The sequence below is a fragment of the Gopherus flavomarginatus genome, chromosome 22 (genome assembly GCF_025201925.1).
Source record: "Gopherus flavomarginatus isolate rGopFla2 chromosome 22, rGopFla2.mat.asm, whole genome shotgun sequence".
Lineage (NCBI taxonomy): Eukaryota > Metazoa > Chordata > Testudines > Testudinidae > Gopherus > Gopherus flavomarginatus.
In genome coordinates this window covers 3,482,081-3,505,215 of record NC_066638.1, presented here as the reverse complement: position 1 = coordinate 3,505,215, position 23,135 = coordinate 3,482,081, and the positions used below count along the sequence as shown (strand labels likewise).

Here is a 23,135-nt window from a genome sequence, read left to right as displayed (position 1 = left end):
GTAGTATATAGAGAAGGGAGGGATAGCTCAGTGGTTTGAGCATTGGCCTGCTAAACCCAGGTTTGTGAGTTCAATCCTTGAGGGGGCCACTTAGGGATCTGGGGCAAAAAAATCAGTACTTGGTCCTGCTAGTGAAGGCAGGGGGCTGGACTCAGTGACCTTTCAAGGTCCCTTCCAGTTCTATGAGAGAGGTATATCTCCATATATTAGATGTAGGATGTGACACTCAATGCTGTCTGAAACTCTCTTGACAATGGAAATTTAGGTTTCAATGTATTAAAAGATATTACCTCCAAGTGGTTCCCTTCATGAACACTCACAGGGAAAACCAGGAGGAAAGTTTTGTCTTAGCTGTACTTTTTCAGTGCATATCAGGTAGCTGGATAACAAATAGTGCTTCAGGAATTTAAGATTGTAATTCTTTTACTTCTAAAAGACACCCACAACTGGTAAACATGAAAATGGGTTTGAACTCTCCTGTGTAAAGAAACATCTTCATCTCTTTTGCTGTACAGATGCTTACATTTGTGACTGATGCAAGGAGTTAAATTCATGCTGGATTTGGTCCTGGAAAAATTAGTCTGGATGATATTAATTGTTGCCCTGTTTAGTAAGGGATATGACTGAGCCAGAGCCATTTTAGGAGGCCGTGGATTGTATTGATCTGGTGGCATATTATTAAGCCTGAATTTCAACAATCTGAGCATATTTTTAAAAAACTCCTAGCCAGTTTTGCTGACAACTGTAACTTTCATGTTGAGTACATTATATCATGAGGATATGGAGAATGGGTCCATCCGTGGCTGTTAGCCAGGATGGCAAAGGGATGCAACACCTCACGAGTGTCCCTAGCCTCTGTTTCTCAGAAGCTGGGCATGGACGAAAGGGGATAGATCTTCTGTTCATTCCCTCTGAATAACCTGATACTGGCCACTGTCGGAAGATAGATTACTGGGCTAGATGGACCATTGATGTGACCCAGAATGGCCTCTTATATGTTCTTATGACATAGTTTCCATTTCTTCATAATAAAATCTGGTTTTGGTAAAAGAGGAAATAAAAAATACCCACTTTGTACAAGAGTTTGAATATCAACGCCTTAAACTGTACCAATGTCCAAAATAATTTGTCTTGTTTCACCTCATGTTGTTTTCAAGAGAGGTTGTACTATGTAAATGTCTTGGAAGTTGATTTATTCATGTATCTTAAGGTCAATACAAACTTTTAAATAAAATGTTAATGTAAACCTTGTTTAGCTTCTGTTTTTCAGTTCTATCACGTTATCGGTTACAAGGCTACAGTATATTTGCTTGTAGCAAAGTGCAGCATTAAGGTAAATGCTCATATGTAACTAGAACATCACAGTTTTAAAATAACTAAATTAGATGAGAAATTTGAGATAGATGTATTGGCATAGAAGTGTTAGAAGAACCAAGTGAACTGGGAAATGGGAATAATAGATCCAGATTAGAAAAGCTGAAACATGTGGCACCAAGCAGTTGCTTGTAAGTAATAGATTGATTAATGTTAAGTTTAACACATTTCTGGGTGAAGATGGTGATGGACTTGTGAACTTCTAAGTTAAATATGTTAAAATGCTGTTGCCATGGGGCTGATTTTAGGGACTCGCGTGTAAATGAGTCAGTCAGCTAATCAGTTATGTCAGTGGTTCTCATCCAAGGGTCCGAGGCCCCCTAGGGGGCCTTGAGCAGGTTTCAGGGGGGCCTCCAAGCAGGGCCAGCATTAGACTTGATGGGACCCAGGGCAGAAAGCTGAAGTCCAGGTCTCTGAGCACAGCCACATGGGGCTGAAGCCTGAGCAGTGTAGGTTCATGAGCGCCCCTGTGCTACCCCCTAATGCTGGCCCTGGCTTTTATATGCAGAAAGCCAGTTATTGTGGCACAGGTGGGCCATGGAGTTTTATTAGCCGAGGGGCTCAGAAAATAAATCGGAGGCTCTCAACGTTTTTCATCATTTCAAAAATAGTGTTTTGCTGACTTAAAAAAAAAGTTTTGAACTTAATTTGATTAAATGGGTCAAAAATTGTTTGGACCTACTGTGGTGGAAGAACATTAATTATTAGACATTGATATTTTAATTAAACAGTAAAAATAGGTTTCTAAAATCTTACTGTTTCAGAAAATTTTGTATAGCAGGTTGAAAATGTCATTTAAATTACATAATAATTTAATTTTTCTCTTCCTCACAGTTCCTGTATTAATGACCAGTAGCTTGTTAGGACCACAATAAGAAACAAGCTATATCTTGGGGAGAGGAGGAACAAAACTGTCTTATAAAGTTAAACTTTATTCAAGGGCGCTTCGTTACTGTGTGAGTTACAATGGAGCTTTCATCTGTTGGAGTGTTGAAACTGGAACTGTCTGAATCAGAAGTGATATGATTTTTACAAAAACAAAAGGCCATATTTAATCTTGATTAAAACCTCTTCACTTTAGTAGTGGGGTAGGTGGCAAGTAGGTTATCTCTGGAGTTAATCCCAATTACTTATTTTTATTTATTATTTGGATTTATAAGAACAAGGACTTAAGACTCTGGGTGCCTTCAATATTTTGTTTAAAAACACAAAAAAACTGACAAATCTAGCATGATATATTCATGCTAATGAATAACACAGCTGCAAGAATTACTTCACCCCTTCTCAGTTCACCTCCTTAGACGGCACCCTGATTCCCAAAAGCCCTAGTATAAAGATCAGCTTTGCAGCCTGTGTGGAAGATCTGCAAACTCTACCTGTTTCTTGCCAAGGAGAGTGGAAAGATTGAGTTCCAAAGTTGAGGGGCTTCTGCCAATATTTTTCTCTTACACAATGAAGTTCTAGCAGTGTGGCAGGGGGAGAGATGTGGTATCTCCAGTAAGAAAGTCCATGGCCATGTAATGCTTTATAGGTCAAAACTAGTATCTTAAACTTTACCTGAAAACCTGGAGGCAATCAGTGCAGATAGCCAAGAACTGATGTAATATATTTGCAGTGAGAGAGAAATTCACCACCAGCATTAGCTTCTGAGTGAATTTAAGATGATGTCTTAAGATCCTTCAGAGAACACTATTCATTTGGTTGGTTCTGTTTTTGCTAATCACTTCTTAAACTCTGTGTGACTACAATTTAAAGAACTGCCATTTACTGTTCTCTGGATAATGTTATCTGGGAGCTAGACTAAACTATGGCTGTCTTCTTCAGGGTAGCCATATTGATATCAAATCGTAGTGGAGACCGCACACAGGTAGTTTTTACTTGGATGTAGTTACTCAAGGTCAATCCTATACCCCCATCTGGGGTTATCTTGAGTAGCTACATCCAGCTTAAAAACTACAGAGGCCCCCCCTTGTTCCCCGGATTTTATGAGTTTGCTATCTCAGTATCAACAGACCTTTTTTTGCAGTGAAGACATAGCTTTAGTCTGTGGGGAAACATTTATCACCTAAGGATCACCTGCATGGTCACCAATAGATGGTTAATTCCAAGTGTTTCACATATAGTGGTGAATGCAACAGTTTTCTGTGAACTATGCTCACAATTTATTTTAAAAAAATCTGATTTGAATTTAAAGTATCAAGTTGTTCTAATAATGCAGTAACATTGAAAGTTATAGCTTAAGGAATTGATGATGATATAATATAGCCTAGTGTTACAATCAAATTGAAATTCAATGCACAGTTTATTGCACGTTCTGTGATGGATAGATTAGAAGTTAAAATTATTTTTAAAATAGCAATATAATTTGATCACCTTTGAGAAAACTTTGCAATTTGCTAACATGGCAAAATCCAATAGGGTTCCATATATCTATGATCATAGATCAAATGCTTGATTTTCTGCAGCAGACTGCCAATTAAAAAGGCATAACCTAATTTGTCTAGAAAGATTTAGTCCTAGTTGAAAAAAATTGTGCTTGAATCTTGTGTAAAAAATAAAAAGGCCTTCAGCTTTATTAATTAATTCTTTTAATTTTACCTAACTGACTGATCTGTGTTAATGCTATTTGGACAGCTTTCAGTGTTTTTGTGTATGTCGTTGGATGGTCTGAGTATTCAGGTAGTAGATCTAAGATTTATCTTGAACTGTGAAGTGCAAAATTCCAGAACACAGTGATGAATTGTTAGGTCGTCAGGAATGTTTCAGTAGTCTATTTTCTCTGGGACTGTTTCCACATTCAGCTGGAATAAATCATATGGCTTAATAATAATGCAAAGAATTCACCTTTTACTTCAGGAAAGGAAAGGTTTCATATTGGCTTACTCAATTTTGTTTTTGAGAAATAGTTGAGTGGTAGTGCTTTAGCTTTTACTCTGTGTGCTGTGAAGCATTTTTCTGAAACCAGGAGGAGCTAGTTATGTATTTGCTGCTTCATTTATTTCATTCATGTGCAAAGCCTGTTGCGAAGTATGAGTAAATCCAGAGATTTAATATCCTTTTTAAAAATAAGACTCCAATGACATTTTTGAAGGTTTGAGTTCAGACCCAGTTTATCAAATGGATTTTTTGGCATAATGTTCAGTTTAACTTTTAAGTCTCTTTATTTGAATTTTTTCTCAGCTAGTGACAGGCTCTCTGATAGTCAGTTACATTGTCACCATGGTACTACATTAAGAAATTATCTAAGTGTCTAGATCACCCTTGTAGATACAGGACCTTTAGTCACTAAAGTGGAACAAATTAAGTTTAGTAGCAATAAGGGACAATTGCAAGCTACGTATGTATATTTGATTCATAGTGATTAAGTGGGAAAAGTGCAATTCAGTTTGAATCCCTGAGATTATTATCAAAGTTAACTTGAACTGATTTGTCAGTTTTGAAAACAGTGAATTTGAGACTTGGTAAATGCAAGTGAATAAATCAAGAACTAATATTTTTCTTCAAATTAGTGGGTAGTTAAAATATATGCAAGCTGTTAGTGAAAATTTCTGTTAAATGCAAAATGTGATCTAGTTCACAAAACTAGAATAAGATTACTTCAGTTTACTGTCTTACAGTTAGTGGGTGGAAACACTTCAAGAACAAATTAGCTGTGTTGTTATGTATGGGCTTGTCATAGCGACTAGTATTTCCTCATAGTGTAGTACAAAACTTTATCAAGTAAAGGTAAACTACTTGTCTTTAAGCATTTCTAATACTTTTTATTTTAAAAACATAGTTTTTACAAGTAACTATTCTGTTGTAAATACTATAGAGAATTTGAAAGAGATCTCCATAAATGTAGCTGATAACACAAACTTGTGCACTGCAGCGTTTACTCTAGCTTGTAGAATCCTATCCAGCACCAATGAAAATAGCATAAATATGTTTATCTGACCAGAACTTTAACCAGCACTGCTTTATCTGGATACTTTTTAAAGCAAACTTTACTTTGAGGAATGTTCAGGAAATATGGATTGTGCTACTTCAGAAATAGTCTAATGTCATCCCGAAGGGTGACAGAGTCCTGTGTCACCTTATAGACTAACAGAAGTATTGGAGCATAAGCTTTCGTGGGTGAATGCGTCTGACGAAGTGGGTATTCACCCACGAAAGCTTATGCTCCAATACTTCTGTTAGTCTATAAGGTGCCACAGGACTCTTTGTCGCATTTTACAGATCCAGACGAACACGGCTCTCTGATACTTGATCCTGAAGGGTGGCTTTCAGAGAAGGAGGCAAGATACAATTTGTTTTATTGCTTAAGATTTCTAATGTTGGTAAGGAATTAGAAAGCTGAAAATAACTTCTAAAACTGGATTCCTTGTATCACTTTCACATTTTATTTTAAATTTTCTGTAACCTAGAATGAAGTCATGTTTTTCAGTAGTGATAGGATTTTCTTTGAGTTCTACAGACTGGGTCTCTGAGCCCAAGCAGAGGCCAGGGGCCCTGTGAAAGGGAATCTTTTTTTCCTTTGGAGAGTTCTCTCCAGTGTGCATGGAACAAGCCCCAGTCTGAGGGGAGTATCTGCTAGACAAATCTGCCTTGTATTATTGAGCTGCAGTTGAATAATATTTTACCTGTTAAAAACCCTGTCTCTTCTCTTTAAAACTGTTTGAATATCTAGTCAGGGATTTAAGGCTGTGCTTTACAGGCAGACTAAAAAAAAAATAAAACTCTTCATTGTTTTTTTGCTGTACATTTTTTTATTCTCATTTTATAATTTTGAAATGTGTAGCAAATAGATAATCTTTTGCTGAAAGTCAGCTGTTACACTCCCTCTGTGCATACTCAGGTAAGAAAACTCCTAATAGGAACCAATATCTTGCCTCTTGGAAGTGTACAAATTTAATCAAATAAGATTTGGCCTGTAGTTATTTCAGTCCTATATGCTAACTCTTCAGTCTTCCCTAGAAGTATTTTCAGTAAATGCCTTTAGGCTGCTGTTTCTGTACCATTTTCACCCATGATTTTACTCCAGCTATTTCTTCATTTGGTTACCTGATAGATTTCAGTTTGTTGCTCAGAAGCATAGCAGAAGAGTTTGGTGCAGTTTTTAATTATATTTCAACGAAAAGCAGCTGCCTGATGGGGGAAACATAGTTTGTTACACGATCATGTTTGTGATTTTCCTTGGTAAATCTTTAGAAGAGTATCTGTGGGGATACAAGCCTTATCCCCAAGCTCCTCGAAGCCAATGGGAGTCATTCCATTGACTTCAGTGGGCTTTGGATCAGGTTCTATAAGAACTGAAATTTCTTACCCTCAACAAGAAGTGTCCATAGTTTCCAAGTTTGGTTAGAGTAGTGTTAGTATAGCCACAAATGCCAGTTCAGTTGTAGTTGGTTGGAATTAGATTTTATTATCCAAATCAAAAGCCATATCTTTAATTCATTAGCCCAGCTTTTTAACTCTTTAAAATCAGAAGGATTTAATTTTGGTATAAGTATTGTCCTGTAACAAAATAATAATTTTAAAAAGTATTAATATTTAGAATTATCAAATGTAATTCATTCTTGACATATTTTGTTTTGTGACTCCAAACTTCTGAAGACTAGTTTTATCTGTATCTCTTGGAAATGAGTGACGTCACTTAAATACTTACCAAACTTGGACAAATACAAATTAGCATATTTTCCTTTCACTATGTATTGGATTTACACAGGCAAGTCCCATAAACACTACTGGGAATTACCAGTGTACATCCCTATCAGGTGGAGTGTGGACTCAAGATGTATTATCTACTTATTTCTAAATGTGGCAGTAGTGATTCACAGTAGGTCTTGGACTTTTCACACTTGCCAAGAACTGATTTCATATTTGTTTTGAAAGATTATTAGCCAAGATTTTTGTTACTTGCCATGACTATTTAGTAGTTTTTAAGAAAAAATGAATTATTCCAAAATTCTTAATGAGTATGTCAGTCGTCATTTAGTGTGCTAGGGTGTTGTGAGCCTTAATTTGTTAATATTTGTAATATACTTTGAGACATTCAAGTAGGGGAAAATAAAACTTTATTTTAAAGTGATTTATTGTTTAACAAAACATTTAAATTAACAGGAACATAAAGAATTAATTTATATTTCCTCAACCATTGCCTTTTACTGGCTATGTGCTCAGAAGCAACAAGGTCTCATATTGCTGGTCTTAATTTTTTTTGTGTTTATAGTTTCATTTTCTTCCTTGGAAGTCATTCTGTGTGTGTGTGTGTATGGGGGGATGGGCAGACAGGACTCCTCCCTGTATTCTGTCACAGTCATAACTTTTGTTCATAACCTTAAGTTTTACTATTCCCTATTCTTCGAGTGTTTGCTCATATAGATTCCAAATAGGTGCGCGCGCGCCGAGTGCACGATTGTTGGAGAATTTTCCCTAGCAACACGTGGTGGGTTGGCTGTGTAGCCCCTGAAATGGCGCCTTCATGGCTCTGGATATATAGCCCCGGCCGACCCAGCGCCCCCTCAGTTCCTTCTTACCACCCATGATGGTCATTGGAACTGTGGAGTGCGGCATAGCTGTCCTCCACTCCCTAGCTTTGCTTACCGGTTTTAGATAGTTGTTCTAGTTCTTGTAGTTATATAGTCAGTGTACTGTAGTAGTTTTGATATTGGGGAGTCTCACCAGGCCGAAAAGTGTAAGATTTGTAGGGCTTTCCATCGGTGCCCAAACTTTTTTTTTTCCTGAGCCCCTCTTTGGAGAATCCTGTCCCATGTACACCCCCTTTTTCTAAGAAATGAGGTGGGGGGCAGGGGGAGGGTGTCTGGTACCCATGGGAGCCAGCAGGTGAGAGACCACACAGACCCCCCTCTTGACCCCAGCTGTTCAGCAGGGCCCAGTCAGTTCCTCACACTTCAAACCTCTCCTTTGAACCAATTGATTCTCAATGTCTGTCCCTCTGATATTTTTCTGAATATTGTCCCCTGTCAAGCTCTGCGCCCCCGCCTCCCTCCTACAGGCTAGCCACATTTGGCTTAAGTTTTTAATGGGATTTTCAAGTACATGTTATGTAATATATAAACATTGCATAAGGCATTTTTTCAGTGTCTGAAAAATGGAATAGTGCTTACACACCAAAGTCTGTTTTCCTTTCATTTCTTTTACAAGATTTTTAACAGCTGATTGTTTTGCCCTTGTGTAGTTTCTTTGTTTTTTTCTCATTATGATAACCCTGAGTGAATTCTGCTTTGTACTTGTGGCAGTGCTGAAATATTTTTAGAAAGAGGTTTAAAAAAACCTCAACTGCCTTGTTTACGATTTTTGGTGATGGAGAGTTAACATTAACTAGCCCTTCAAATCATACTCCTACTTCATAGTAGTAGCAGTACGTAACTCTTGTACTCTAATATTTTTGGTTCTCTTATTTATTTCCACTGGCCTTACAAAATCCTAAGGCATGAGGGTAAGTGACTCATTGATGTGATATAGGAGTGTTAGCTGTCGTCCAAACACTTCATTCACTTGTTGTTTTACTGGGATTTGAATCACAAGTTAGAAGTCAGTGACACAGATTTTTATAATACACAAACAAGTGTCCAAATATTTTTAAAAGCAAACTATTCTAAGCGTATGCAAATTTATTGGGACAGTGGTAGGTGGGGTTAACTGACAGCATACACATAGGAGGTTATATTTTTAAACTGACTTGTCTGATGACAACCTACGTCTCAAACACAAAAAGAAGGTAAACACAATTGGAATTTAGCTACAATTGTTTAAAATTAAGTTACACTAAATTAAGTTTGTAATTGTGCAGACCTGTGTTTATAGTCCGTTATCTGTCCTGATTCTTAATTCCTCAGTTTGTGTCAATTCGAAAGAATGTCACGTATATTCTGTACTGCTGTTCAGGAAGAATGCATAGTAGGCATGCACAATTTTCCTGAAGTGCAATATGGGATGCAACTGAATGAATGGATCTAGGGAAGGAATTTGGCAAAGTAGCAGTATTTGTTTCTTCTACTGCTCCATACTCTTTTGTAGGGGAGCTGAGGTTGGAAACCTATTTTTATAGTCGGCTCTGGATTGGATGTGCCATTTAAAGCACTCTGGATTTTAAAGTGCAGGCCAGCAGCTTGTCTAATGAAGAGTAACTGAATCTTATTAATTTGTTTTTTTGTTGTCTCCTGCAGCTGAGCATTAGGATTTTGCTAATCTGAACAAAAGAAGTAAATGTATAGGGTACCATCATTTCCTTCAGCCTTGGCCACATAGATTAAGGTATAAGTCTTATAATGTATTGCTTGGTGGCAGCAGGAGAAGGAGTCCTTGGCATAAATATTTGGTTTAACAAAACACTTTCCAGAGAGTGTGGTTGCAAGAAAACCCACCACACCATATTTTCTTGCTCTTTCTGCTTCCTTATCCTCTTTCTCAGTGCTTGACTATAGTTAAGAAATTGCATCTTCCGGTTGGCCGTTTGAGGTGCACTAACTGAGTTTTGATAAATGCTCTTGCAATTTACATTTAATTTTAATCTCTGAAGATTGGCTAATAATTAAGAAGGCTAAGAAGATACTATGCTCTGATTCTACCAACTGCAGTAGTATTTCATATGTATCAGAACCTTCCATAAACTATGGAAAGCATGCTCTTTGTAACCATATTTTAATAAGATATTGGGTCATTTGTATGGAAGATTTTTTTATAGAATAATGTGACCTGGATGTTTTCTAATAGGTATCTTTTGCTCTTATTTATGTCTGTGTTGCTAAAATGAATCGGGAACAGTTAATTCCAGAGCTGCTCTTTCTTATTGGTAGGGCCTTACCAAATTCATGGTCCATTTTGGTCAATTTCACGGTCATAGGATTTAAAAAACCATAAATTTCATGATTTCAGCTCTTTAAATCTGAAATTTCACAGTGTTGTAATTGTAGGGAACCTGACCCAAAAAGGAGTTGTGCTGGGAGGGGGGGGTTGCAAGCTTATTGTAGGGAAAGTTGTGGTACTGCTAACCTTACTTCTGCAGTGCTGCCTTCAGAGCTGGGCAACTGGAAAGTGGTGACTGCTGGCCAGGAGCTCAGCTCTGAAGGCAGAGCTGCTGCCAGCAGCAGCACAGAAGTAAGTACCGCATGGTATGGTATTACTTCCCTTAATTCTGCGCTGTTGCCTTCAGAGCGGGTGTCTGGCTGCTCTCCAGCTGCCCAGCTCTTAAGGCAGTGCAGAAGCAAGGGCGGCAATACTGCAGCTCCCCTAAAATAACTTCGTGACACCTCCCCTCCCCCCGCAATTCTCTCTTTAGGTCATGGCCCTCAATTTGAGAAACCTGGTCTACCCTGTGAAATCTGTATAGTATAGGGTAAAAGCACACAAGACCAGATTTCACGGCCTGTGATGCTTTTTTCATGACCGTGAATTTGGTAGGGCCTAGTTATTGGATTGGAGTCAAACACTGTAAACCAACCAACCTCTGCTTTGGGAGCAGTAGTTGCCAAAGCATAGTGTATGTGAACATTTAATATGGTGCTTGATGTTTCTTGCTTTTACTTTCAGTCTTGTGCTGAGATTTCTGATTTTGTTGGCTTTGGTCTTAGATCCATCTTTGTGTGTAGAACAAAGTACCTTTATAATACAAACTTTGCTTTGTAACTCTTGTTCTCCTCTGTTCCCCAGCACACAATTCCTCTCAAAGTAAAAGGAAATGACCATTTCTGGAAGATTATATGAGATTAATCAAATGGCAAATAAGACAGTTTTTCCCAGCACTTGACATTTAAACTCTTGTAAGAAAAGCAAGTGGGCAGGAACTGTACAATCTGCGTCACCGAGTAGGAGTCGAGGGGAGAGGTTTTAGCTGACTTAATTGAATGCTGCAAATCATGACATTTGTATGATGAGTAATTTTAAAAACTCCAGAGCAACTCAAAATAAGATTGGGCTTATAGTCTTTCTTGACGGGAAAGAATAATCTACAAGCAAAGATTTCCAGTCATAATATTTGGGGATTGTCCGTTCTTAATATTAGCTGTGTGCTTGGTTCTGGGTAAGGCATATGTAGCCCAGTTCCTATGCTGAGGATCTTAGTCTGAAAGATGGGCAGATAAGATACTTTGCGAACCTGAAGAAGTACTAACTTAGAATGCTAAATAAATTAGCCAGAGGCATACATTTATACAGATTTAGAAAGCACCTTTCTTCTCCTATTTCACATTTTGTTGGTTTTATAAAATAATACCTACAGCTGCTTAAGTAACTTAATTTGTTTGTTTAGTAACGAAGCACACTGACATTGCTTGAAACTCTTCAGGTCCACCTCTCTTCTAGGTCGCTGAGTTTTGGCAAATGCAACTATCTTGCAGCTGGTGCTTTTACTGTTACTCATTCAGTTCTGCTGGCTGAAAATGGATAATCTCTGCCAGGATCATGCCCACCATATCATTGCTGCCTGCATATTTTACTGTGTAAACAAAGTACATAAGCCTTGGCCTGCATAGACCATCCTGTGATTTCTGTTGCACCTCCGTCCATTACCGTTAGGATGGTCTGTAAACAAGCTTTTAAAACTTTCTGTTTTAATGGTGGCTAAAATGGACTTTCCACAATAATGAATGGTCAAAAGAAAATGCACACTTTTGGTGGTTTGCTAAGAAATTCCCACTCTTGGTCACAGCAGTCATAGAAGTTAAAGTTCCCCACTTCATTTTCTTCGTGGGAAGGTTAGAGGAGAGGTAGGTCTGCTTGCTATCACTAGTTTGAGAGCTGATGACTTAAATAGAATAAGAGCTTTTGAGTGCTATGTCATGTTGCATGTTACTTGAGGGTAGACCTGTGCTGCTGCTTGAAACCCTTTGGCTTCATCTAGGAACCTGATGGGATAATTGTATGGCCCATTTTTCACTGGTCTGGGTCTTGTAGTGCTGACTCTTGTTAAACTTTGGCCTTCTCTTGCATTATATTTCTTATCTTTTTATTCTCTTACAATTGCTTTACCTCTTCTCCACTAAGTATGAGATGATATAGATTTAGTTGGGGATTGGTCCTGCTTGCATCAGGGAGTTGGACTAGATACCTCCTGAGGTCCCTTCCAACCCTAACATTCTATGATATGTTTACAGTCCTGAGAATACTATTTACTCTTCAGATATTATTGCATCACCTCCTCTGTTGTTCTGCCCAGTGTATATATACAAATGTAAAGAGCATATGCATTTTAACTGTGCTACAGTAGCACCAAGTAGTAACTTCACCATATAGCTTAACCATTTTGTTCAGCTTCTAAACTGTATTGTTTCCTTTCCAGGACCCATCGGGGCACAGCCCCTTCTTATGGTGCCCAGACGTCCCGGCTATGGCACCATGGGCAAACCTATTAAATTGCTGGCCAACTGCTTCCAAGTTGAAATCCCAAAGATTGATGTCTACCTCTATGAGGTGGATATTAAACCAGATAAGTGTCCTCGCAGGGTGAACAGGTAAGTCGGTCACAGAAGTTGTAATTTAATCTAAATTATATTGAAATCTTTAAGCAACATAAGATCCTAGTGAAGTAATTAAAAGCTATAAAGTTATTTTGCAGTAGCTTATTTTAAGAGATGTCAGTGACTTCTAATCAAGATATCTTCCACTGTATACTCCCTGAAGTTTAACGAATAGGAATTTTTTCCCAAATGTCTGTTTGAGTTATTTGTAATATGTTTTCCCAGTGGTATTGGGATGGGATGGCATCTTGCAGAATCAAAGTAAATAAAGTAGTTGGAATATATTGTACTGGCTAATAATATCAAAGGCAAATAGTAATTTTTTTCCAGAAATCATTGAGAATTAAATGAAATAGGCCAGCTTTCTCACACTTATTTCTCAGTGTGAAATTAACCAGGAGTAAAGGATGAAAGATTTGATCCTACATGCATGTCTTAAGCCTAATTTATTTTAAATGCAGCATTAGAGATTCACAGTAAAATATAATGCTATGATGCCATCTCTTTCAATGGAATGAGCAATGGTGCAAATCCAGCTTTTTGTGTGTGTCTAAATTGCTGTTCTTATTCACCCAATTTAGTGTAGCCGAGTTATGTAGAATTCAGTCTGAACTACAGACCAATCCGCTTAACTTCAATACCCAGAAAGATAATGGAGCAAATAATTAAGTAATCAATTTGCAGACATTTAGAAGATAAGTGTCAGTCAACATGGATTTGTCAAGAACAAATCCTGCCAAACGAACCTTGCGGATGGGGTGGGGAAGGGAGAAGCAGTAGATGTGGTATATCTTGACTTTAGTAAGGCTTTTGATACTGTCTCACATGACCTTGTCATAAACAAACTAGGGAACCACAGCCTAGATCAGGGGTTCCCACAACAGATTTTTTTGTTGGCCTCAGAGTGCAGTCACCAACTTTTGCTGGTGGCTGCTCTAACAATTTTTCCTAAAATACTTAATTACTTTAGGAAAAACAAATATGCACATATACATGTCCAAATCATTGTAATGTATTTATGTGGGATATTGCAGACTCAATAATAAAAATAACATAAAGTTGTCTCTATTCTTTATTGGACCTAAACAAAATAGGAACAAACAAGGTGCTTTGCATGTTCTTGTTTTTTTTGTTGTTTCTCTTGCTTTTTTGATTATTTTTTTTAAGACTTGCTGTCTAGTCTGTTTCTGTGACAAGTGATATATCTGTTTGTTAATATCAGTTTTCATAGGAGCAGACTAGCTAGCTGGGAGGCAGTGAAAAGTGATATTAACGAACGTACAAATATTACTTTTCACATAACCAGACTAACTCAGCCCTGGCAAGGCGGGGGACAGAGTTAAGTCCTGGATGGAGAGGGAGGGTAGGAAGGCAGCCGGGGTCCAGAGGGGATGAGGGGGCCAGAGGAGGCAGCGGGTGTCTAGGGGGATGGAGGGATGGGGACCTGAGGGAGGCAGGGAGTGCCTGGGGGGGTGGGAGTTTGAGCCTGTGGCCAGCACCCGCCACCACATAGCTGGAGCCTGAAGACTAGCAGCTGGAGCGTGTGGTCAGGGCACAGACTGTGCTGCTGGAACGCACCACCACATGGCTGGGGTCTGGGGCTGGATCCCCTCGCCAGAGCCCAAACCCTTGCCGCTGGGATGGAGCCCACCACCGTGTGGCCCATGCCCAGGGCCGGAGGAGGCAGTGGGAACCAGGGCAATGGGGAGATGGTAGTGGTGAGCTTGGGGCTTGGGCCCCAATGCTGTGAGGTCTGGGGCCCCTGGGAAGGTGGGAACTCACACTGGCTGCCCGCTTCTCTGGTGTTTGTGGCTGTAGAGTGGGGCAGGGCCCAACCCCTGCTGGTGGTCCTCGGAGAGGGGCCACTGCTTTGCCCTCTTTCCCAATCACTGGTCAGGTGGCTACAGTTGCACAAGAATCACCTGGTGGTTGCATTTGAGTAACACTGACCTAGATGGAGCTACTATGAGGTGGATACTGAATAGGTTGGAAAACCGTTCCTGGAGAGTAGTTATCAGTTGTTCACAGTCAAGCTGGAAAGGCATATCACGTGGGGTCCCTCAAGGATCAGTTCTGGGTCCGGTTCTGTTCAATATCTTCTTCAGTGATTTAGATAATGGCATAGAGCGTAGGCTTATAAAGTTGGTGAACAATACCAAGCTTGAAAGGATTGCAGATGCTTTGGAGGATAGGATTAAAATTCAAAATCATCTGGACAAACTAGAGAAATGGTTTGAAGTAAATAAGATGAAATTCAATAAGGACAAATGCAAAGTGCTCCACTTAGGAAGAAACAGTCAGTTGCACACATACAAAATGGGAAATGACTGCTTTGGAAGGAAAGGGATCATAATGGATCACAAGCAAGCTTCCATTTGCCAGAAGCTGGGAATGTGCGATGGGATGGATCACTTGATGATTACCTGTTCTGTTCTGCCTCTGAAGCACCTAGTATTAGCCACTGTCAGAAGACAGGATATGTGCTAGATGGATCTTTGGTCTGTCCCAATATGGCCATTTTTATGTTCTTGCGTTATGGTCTTTCAGTCCTACGATTCTATGATTTTTCCCTGGTGTCTCTCAGGTCTTTCCTCTTTCTCTCAAACTGTAACTAATGTTCAACATGGTCTTGAATCAGCCATAGCTCACTTTTTCTTTATGTAGAAACTAAAAGACCCATAAACTGGATATAGTTAGGTTTTGACTTGATTCAGAAAGGTCAAACTGTACTGACTCTTGTCACATACATTTGGTGTACATCACAAACTGAGTTTGTTCATCTTCTGTAAGAAGACTATCCTAAAATATTGAATTATAAATATAAAACTCTTATCTCATTCTGTAGTTGCAGTCTATAAAGATGAGTCTTGTTGCTTGGTCACTGCTGACTTAATATCAGACTTTATAGAGTCAAATTTGAAACAAGGAATGTGGTAAATTATTCCATGTAATCTGCATGTCAAGCATACAGTTTAATATTATCCTGCATCCTTCCGAAAACTCATTTGTGTGCTTTGTGCAGGTTGTATGTGTTATAGGTGAAGCTGGCAGCAATGTCTATAGTTGAGTCTAACTTTCCATTTATAAGACTCATCTTCAGTTGCTTATAACTTGCCAAACTCTAGGGCTGAAATTTTCCATGCCAAATGTCTGCCCCAAGCTGAATATATATATTTTTTTTAATTTTCAGTTCTTTCTAAAATGAGATCTGGCCAAAAAAAAAAATCTGTATGTTAAATTCTTACTTTTTGAGATACTGACACCTACATACTCTTTGAAGAAGGTACTTGACATTTGACAAGGAGGGCACTCTGGGCTCAGAAGAGTTGGCTTTTGCTGTGCATGTAAAAATATACCCAAATTAGGCTGTTACAGGTCTCCCAGAAACTGACACTTGAATATGCTCTGAGGTTTGTTAGAATCTCTAGCATCTAAGTTATCTGAAGAGTCCATATGCATTGAACATAGAGTAGGTGAGGATTGCAGAAGCTGAACAGGACTTCCTCTGCAATTATTCTCCTAGGTGCTGGGGGCTGCTGTGGTGCCAGGCATTGTAACTGAAAGCAGGAGACTGTCTCCTGTGCTCAGTGTTCCCCTTGCTAGAACTCAGGCAGTGTGAAAAAAGGAGGAAATAGCCTGGCTGGAATTCGGGGGGATAAAAACCGGTGAGAGGCCGGGACAAGCTGCAGGATAACATGCTAGGGGATATTGGTATAGAAGGATCTAACCACTCTCCTTTAGAGCCTGGAATTGAATCCAGGATTTCTGAGCATCTGTTCATACTCTGTCAAGCAAATTATGAAACCCACTAACAAAATGTCTCACCCTCCCTCTAGTGGCTGGTCCACACAGGAAATAAAAGCCTACTACTGCTATTAGTTATTTCATTATCTTAAGTGGTAGAGATCTTTGCTGTGTATCTAAAGGTTTCAAATCTGCTGATGACCTATATAATGGTCAATATGGGTCCACTTGATAGAATTTTTTCACTTCTGTAAAGTAGGAAACATTTAAAAAAAAAAAGTTAAATTTGTCAAGGCTGCAGAGGAAAGCAGGCAGTAGTTCAGTGCCAGAACCAAGGCTTCGTGTACAGCCTAACACATCCAAGTTGAGTGCTTGACTCTTGTAGCCTGGAAGTACTTTCAATGTAATTTGTTGTAAGCAATAATTAATTTGTATCTTGTCCTTAATATCATGAGTTTTAGAGCAAAATGCATCTCTACAGTTCAGAAGGAATTAGATTGGTCCAAAATGTGCAATAGAAAAGATGAATCATTTTATAATAATTTGTAAGGAAGATGCATAACTTCATATTTTCTATCTGCTTCCTCTGAATTGAATAGTTTTGATGGAAAGAGAGTGAGACTGCGTAAGAGTCTCATGCAGTGCATTTTGCCAGTTGGCAGGAAGGGTGGTTTCCATAATAATGAAGTAAAAGACCAATTTCTGCAGCCCTGACCTACATAATTTAAAAAAAAGAAAAGAAAAAATCCTCTTCCCTCATGACTTCCTTGAGATTCAATGTTGTTTTTCATGTATCTACTGTAGATAACTTGTTGATTCTGCAATTCTACCCTTCTTCCTGCTTTTGATCTGAGGTTCTGATAATCCTAATTGTCAGTATGTTTCAGATGAATATTTTTCAGCTTTGCAGTGTTATTGTAGCCATATTGGTCCCAGGATCTGAGTGTGACAAGTTGAGTGAGATAATATAGTCTATTGGACCAACTTCTGTTGGTGAAAGAGATAAGCTTTTGAGCTCCATAGAGCTCTTAGGAGCGCTCTGCGGAGCATGGAAGCTTTTTCACCAACAGAAGTTGGTCCAGTAGACTATATTATCTTGCCCACCTTGTCTCTCCAGTATTTTTCAGCTGATGGTTAAGTGCTGCAGTTATGGCACCCTATAAATACTAAAGATAGATTTGTCTGTCAATACATCTGTTATTGTATAAGGTGCCACAGAACTCTTTGCTGCTTTTACATATCCAGACTAACACGGCTACCCCTCTGATACTTAAAGATAGATAGTATATCACCGATCGGGTTTATAATGGAAGCACCAACACTTGGCAGTTGGTTTGATGTGTAAGTTTACTCTTGTGATTTACTGGTTATTGGCATATAGCTTCATCAAATGAACAGTGTGATAGAATGCTAATCTTCAAGGTGGAGGAGAAATATTAACTACTTTGGGCTGACTTTGTCTTAGGTTGATTTCAGATGGCTTCATAGGATTCTGTTAGTGCTTTGTGAGGTGGTAGGTCTGGACACCAGTAACTGCCACTTTGCTAAAAGCTGTAAACAAGGGCTTCTGCAATTCAAACTAACAGAGTTCCTTATTATTTATTGCACTGATCTGGAGGAAAGTACCCAACAAAACACTAACTGTTGGGAAGCTTTTCTTTCACTTGCCGCAGTGTAAGTGCTGAAGTCTCTTGAGAGAACCATGTCAAAGAGTGCAAAAGCTAACAGTGTGGTGTCTAGTTAATGATCTCACTTAAAAGGTGGGAAATTCTACAGAAGTCTGAGTACCACACATGACTTGAAATAAATGATTGGGGAGTAATATCAAAGTAGAGCACTTCCAACAACCAGGAGCCCACCACCTTTCATATTCCCATTTACTTTTTTAGTGTGGTCTCATTTATTAAAGTATGTTTGCAATGCTGTAGGTAAGGGTTTGTGAGAACTTAAATTAATCTTTTATTGGTTATGTACTATACTTAGGTGCTATGAGTTTTTAAAGTAGTCTCAGGCTATGATAGAGAGAGTTTGTCAGAATATTTGATTTGGCTGTTTAACATATGTCTTTGACGATAGATATAACTGATAGACACTTCCGATAATAAGACCTTGTTTTCAGTTGCTTGTAACTTTACTAAGCTTTGGCAAATTCAGGGTGAAATCTTTCATACTGTGTGCCTCCCTTGAGTAAATTTTTGGAAAATTTTGGCCAAAATATTTTATTCAGTTGCCTTATGCTAAAAACAATGTAGGGGCCTTTTCTTTGAAATGCTCTAGCTTTGGGGCAGGGATTTGAAATTTGCCAGGGGGATAGCTTTTGTGTCAGGAATGTACCTTTTACTGTCTTCGTAAAAATCCACTCAAATTTGGCCTTTGAAAATCACTGTTCGCACATTCTCAGTAGAGACAGCTAAAATCTTCAAAGGTTATCCTCACTGAGCATACTCAAGCCTCTCATAGCTTCTAGTGTTGACAAGACTCCACCTACCATCCCCACATGGCTGTGGGGGCTCAGAAGAACTTCACCTGTAATGGCTACTCCCAGCAGCTTTGGGCCAGGCACCAGAACTGAGAGTATAGAACTGTAACACTCTCCTCTCTGCTTCCACTGATTCTCCCACTGCTGGCACCCAGGCAGTATGGAGGAGGAAGCCATTAGATTAGATTGCAGAGGGAACAAAAGCTGAATGGGGGTGAGAGAGAGAAGTAGATTGGGATAGTGTCTGATGAGACTGGAATTTGGGGTGGGAGGAGAAACTGAGAATTGGAGGAGGGAGAGTGGATCCTGTTGGGTAAAGGGCCCTGTGGAAAATATAGTATAGGATCATGTTATTAAAGACTGTCATTCGTGTGCACAAGGGGGCTGAATTAAGGTTGCAAAGACAATCTTAATTCTGGCATTTCCTAATGTTTGAGTTTGCAACCTTAATGCTCTTTTAATGCTGTTTTTTGTGTTTAATAGTAAATCAGAGTTTGTGGGAGGATCATGAATAGTTGATACTATGGACTAGTTTTTTATGTGTTTATATTTTTGATATCTGATATTTATAGACTCTATTCTTGGTGAAGTTGGAATAGTTCAGATGTTTGCCACTCATGATTTCTGAATTATCACTAAAACTAAGCTACAACTGGTTAGTCAACATTTTATAAACTTTTAAATACGAATATAAGTGTTTGCTGCTTTACATATTAAAATACATTCCCCCTGTTCCAGGCAATTTTCTGAGTACCTCTAGCATTTTATGAAGGTCTCGGTCACTATGTATGGATTGAGCAGTGGTAAATTTTAGCGTGTTTGTAAAATGTTTTGAGGAGTGATTTGAAGGCAAGGAGACTGCTTGGCTAACAAGAAGGGCATAATTTTAAGAGTCACCGTAGTAAAAGTTGCAAACACAAGTAGAGAAATAGTAATGCCGTGTATTGAGTTCAGCTCCACAAACCTGTATTGGTTGATATACACTTGCATCCAGCCCATGTTTTCTTATGGCTTAAATAATAAAATACCAGTTTAATTTTTATTAAGCTCTTACTTTACAGGAGCTCTGTAAAGCTCATGTCCCTAAAATATTTTTATGTGGTCACATCATTTAAATGTTTCCTTGAAATGCTGTTGTACTCTGAAATATTATTTTTAAGTGGGTGTTGAATGGGTTTCTTTTTTTATATATGATTTCCATCTATCTGCAAATAAATAGATGTTATTGGCGGGGCCTTCAAACCCTCCTTGTTGTCTGAAAATCAAGTTAATCCATTAGCCATAACTTGGCTTAACTAATGCATTAAAAGTGTAATTAAGGTGCAGTTAGAGGTCCATCTCTGTACACCTGCATGAAGTTTCTCCATTTGAAATCTAGTTAAAAATTCTGCTGGAGTGTGGGTCCGTAGAAAAAACATCTCACTTTCCTTTAGCTGTATTGGCTCTTTATTACGTTCTGTATGACTAATGCACTGATTTTGTCAATAAAGTGAGCATATGTGACTCCAGTACGTACAAGCAGCAACTCTGAGTATTAAGATACCTTTTGTAGTCAAAGTAGACTATAATCATATTTGAAAGACTCAAGAAGTTTTATATTTAAATTGCATGATCAAATTAAATACTAACAGTGACTGTGATTCCTGCTGCAAATGGCAGCATGAAATCTGGTATGTTTGTTGAAATCCTATATGTGCTTAGTAGATTTGTTTATAATAGGTTACATTAAACTTGCTGTCTTTTTAAAAATGTCACCACCTGTGTGTATGTGTAAAAAATATATATAAACATTTTAATTTTATTTCTTGGCCTTGGAAAAAGTGTTGTTTTGGGAAATTTAACAGCTGTTAATAATTTTTGCTTAAAAAGGGAAGCAAAGTGTTGCGGTCATTTATGGAAATACTTCGGATTAACATTATGCATTCAGGAAGGGTCATATAAGTAAACTTTTCTGTTTGGGAACCAAAAATGTAAATTAAGTATTTTCTCCCACTGTCTATTGTAACTGAAGAATGGGAACACTTAGTATGCTATAACTAACAAAAATCCTGATTCTTAGCAGAGTAAGGAGGAGCTGCAAAGCCATTGAGAAGATAAGTTGGTTTTAGTTTTTTGTTGTTTTTGTTTTTTTGGTAACATTTGATGCCAGCTCTAGTCAGATGGATTGCAAAATAGGGAAGTCCCTGGACTCCTTATGTACCTACCTGAATCTATTACAATTTGTGTGAAGGATTAAAAGAATGTGGAAATTCCATGGTGGCGGCTTTCTTATCGTATTCAGTGGATGTATTAGGTTATTGTATTTTTTATTTATTGATCTTAACTGCTATTAAAGTCAGAATAAACCATAACCCTACTCAATTTTTATTACTTGTAATCTTGGCTTTGGGTGGGATTAAAATGTAGGGATTTAAAAACATTTAAGAATTTTAAGAAGGCCAACATTCTTGGGTATTTTTAATACTGAAGCAGCCTGGACAAGACAGTAACCAACTCCTTTTTGCAGATTGATGTATAGATTAAAACATTTTTGGATGAACTAAAACAGTCAAAATTGTATTGTTTCCATGAGTGAGCATAACCACCAGTTGTAAGGTTAAGCGTGTACATTTTCCATAGTTCCAGTTTGTGTGCTTGGAGGTAAGCTGCTTCCGATGTGTCTGTAGCACAGTGAGGCATCAGTCCTGTTTGAGGCTTTGGGGTACTATGGCAGTACAAATAAATGATTCGTAAGCAACTATAGTGCTGGTGGTATTGCATATTATTCGGTATTTTGTCTGAATTTCTTGAACTGCTTTATGGAATATCAGGTGCGGATCAGTTAATTTTCTCTAATTTAGCGTACTGAAAACTGCTTGAAGAAAGTGTGTGAAAGATATGAAGGCAGTTGTTCGCAGTGATACAATCTTTCATAACTATTTAATTGTAGATATTTCTGTTGTCTTACAACTGTGCCTCCTTTTAGGGAGGTGGTGGATTCCATGGTGCAGCATTTTAAAGTGACAATATTTGGGGACCGTAGACCAGTTTATGATGGGAAGAGAAGCCTTTATACTGCCAATCCACTCCCTGTAGCAACCACTGGGGTAAGACATAGTGGATACTTTTCCGTTGTTACACACAGCTTGTCAGAAAAGCAAGAATATCTTTCTAAAAATGTTAGCTTCAGAAATATTGAAAATACCCTAGTGTATCTGAAATGCAATAAGAACCTCCCTAATGTACACCTTGATGATCCATAAACCCCATAATATACAGAAAATAAGTCTTTACCTTCTTCTCAGTAAATATTTAATAGTATTCAATATTTTTCTATACTGAGATCTCATACTAAATACTCAGTTTTACAACATATACTATATAGTATAGTGGTTCTCAAACTTTAGCAACCCAAGGACCCCCATTTGGATTTAAAATATTTCTTGGGCCCTCAAGCCCCCTGTTCAACCTCAGGCCCCACCCCCACGTCCTCCAAGACCCACCCCTATGCCATCTCTTCCTGCCCCCGCTCCACCCCTCCTGCTCCTCTTCCCCGCCAATATACCCAGATGTACACACACTCTTTTCCCAACCTATGTATTATATAATTTTTTTAACATTAGCTTTAATAAATTTTAAAAAATTATTAGTAGCAGTATTATTAAACAGTCACAAATAGGCTTTCAAGTTAAAATTTTCTCAAGATAATGAGTTCGCACTTTGTGGCTAGGCTGCTAATACATGAACATATGGATCACATAATTAAGGTGACGTATGCAGCTTGTTGCATCCAGTTTCCTGGGTTTATCCTCTCTCAGCCCAATCCAAAACCTTGGCTTGTAATCATTTTTTAATCTGTTTAATCAGTGTGTTTCACCAGACATGATCACAAACCATGTTCAGAAATAGTGATATAGGCTGCCAGGGGCAAAGAGCAACAAGGGTAGTGTACAGTATGTTTATAGCTGCAGTAGCATAGAAGTTTAAAATAAAAACATTTCTCTTTTTCCCCTCCCTTCTGCAGTGCAGGGAAATAATGCTGCAGAATGTGATAGCTATGCTGGCAGACTGAGAGAATCGTTTTTTTTGAGTAGTTGCTT

The 23,135-nt window shown here is 38.4% G+C and overlaps 1 protein-coding gene across 2 annotated transcripts in view; it reads left to right on the top strand.

Annotated features, from left to right (window-relative positions):
- Positions 1-23,135, top strand: part of AGO3 (argonaute RISC catalytic component 3) — a 53,659-nt gene that overhangs the window by 3,601 nt on the left and 26,923 nt on the right. For both annotated transcript variants that reach the window (XM_050932545.1, XM_050932546.1), the window contains exons 2-3: positions 12,656-12,827; positions 22,022-22,142. In XM_050932545.1, coding sequence (XP_050788502.1) covers positions 12,656-12,827; positions 22,022-22,142 — 293 coding nt within the window. The remainder of the gene's footprint in view (positions 1-12,655; positions 12,828-22,021; positions 22,143-23,135) is intronic.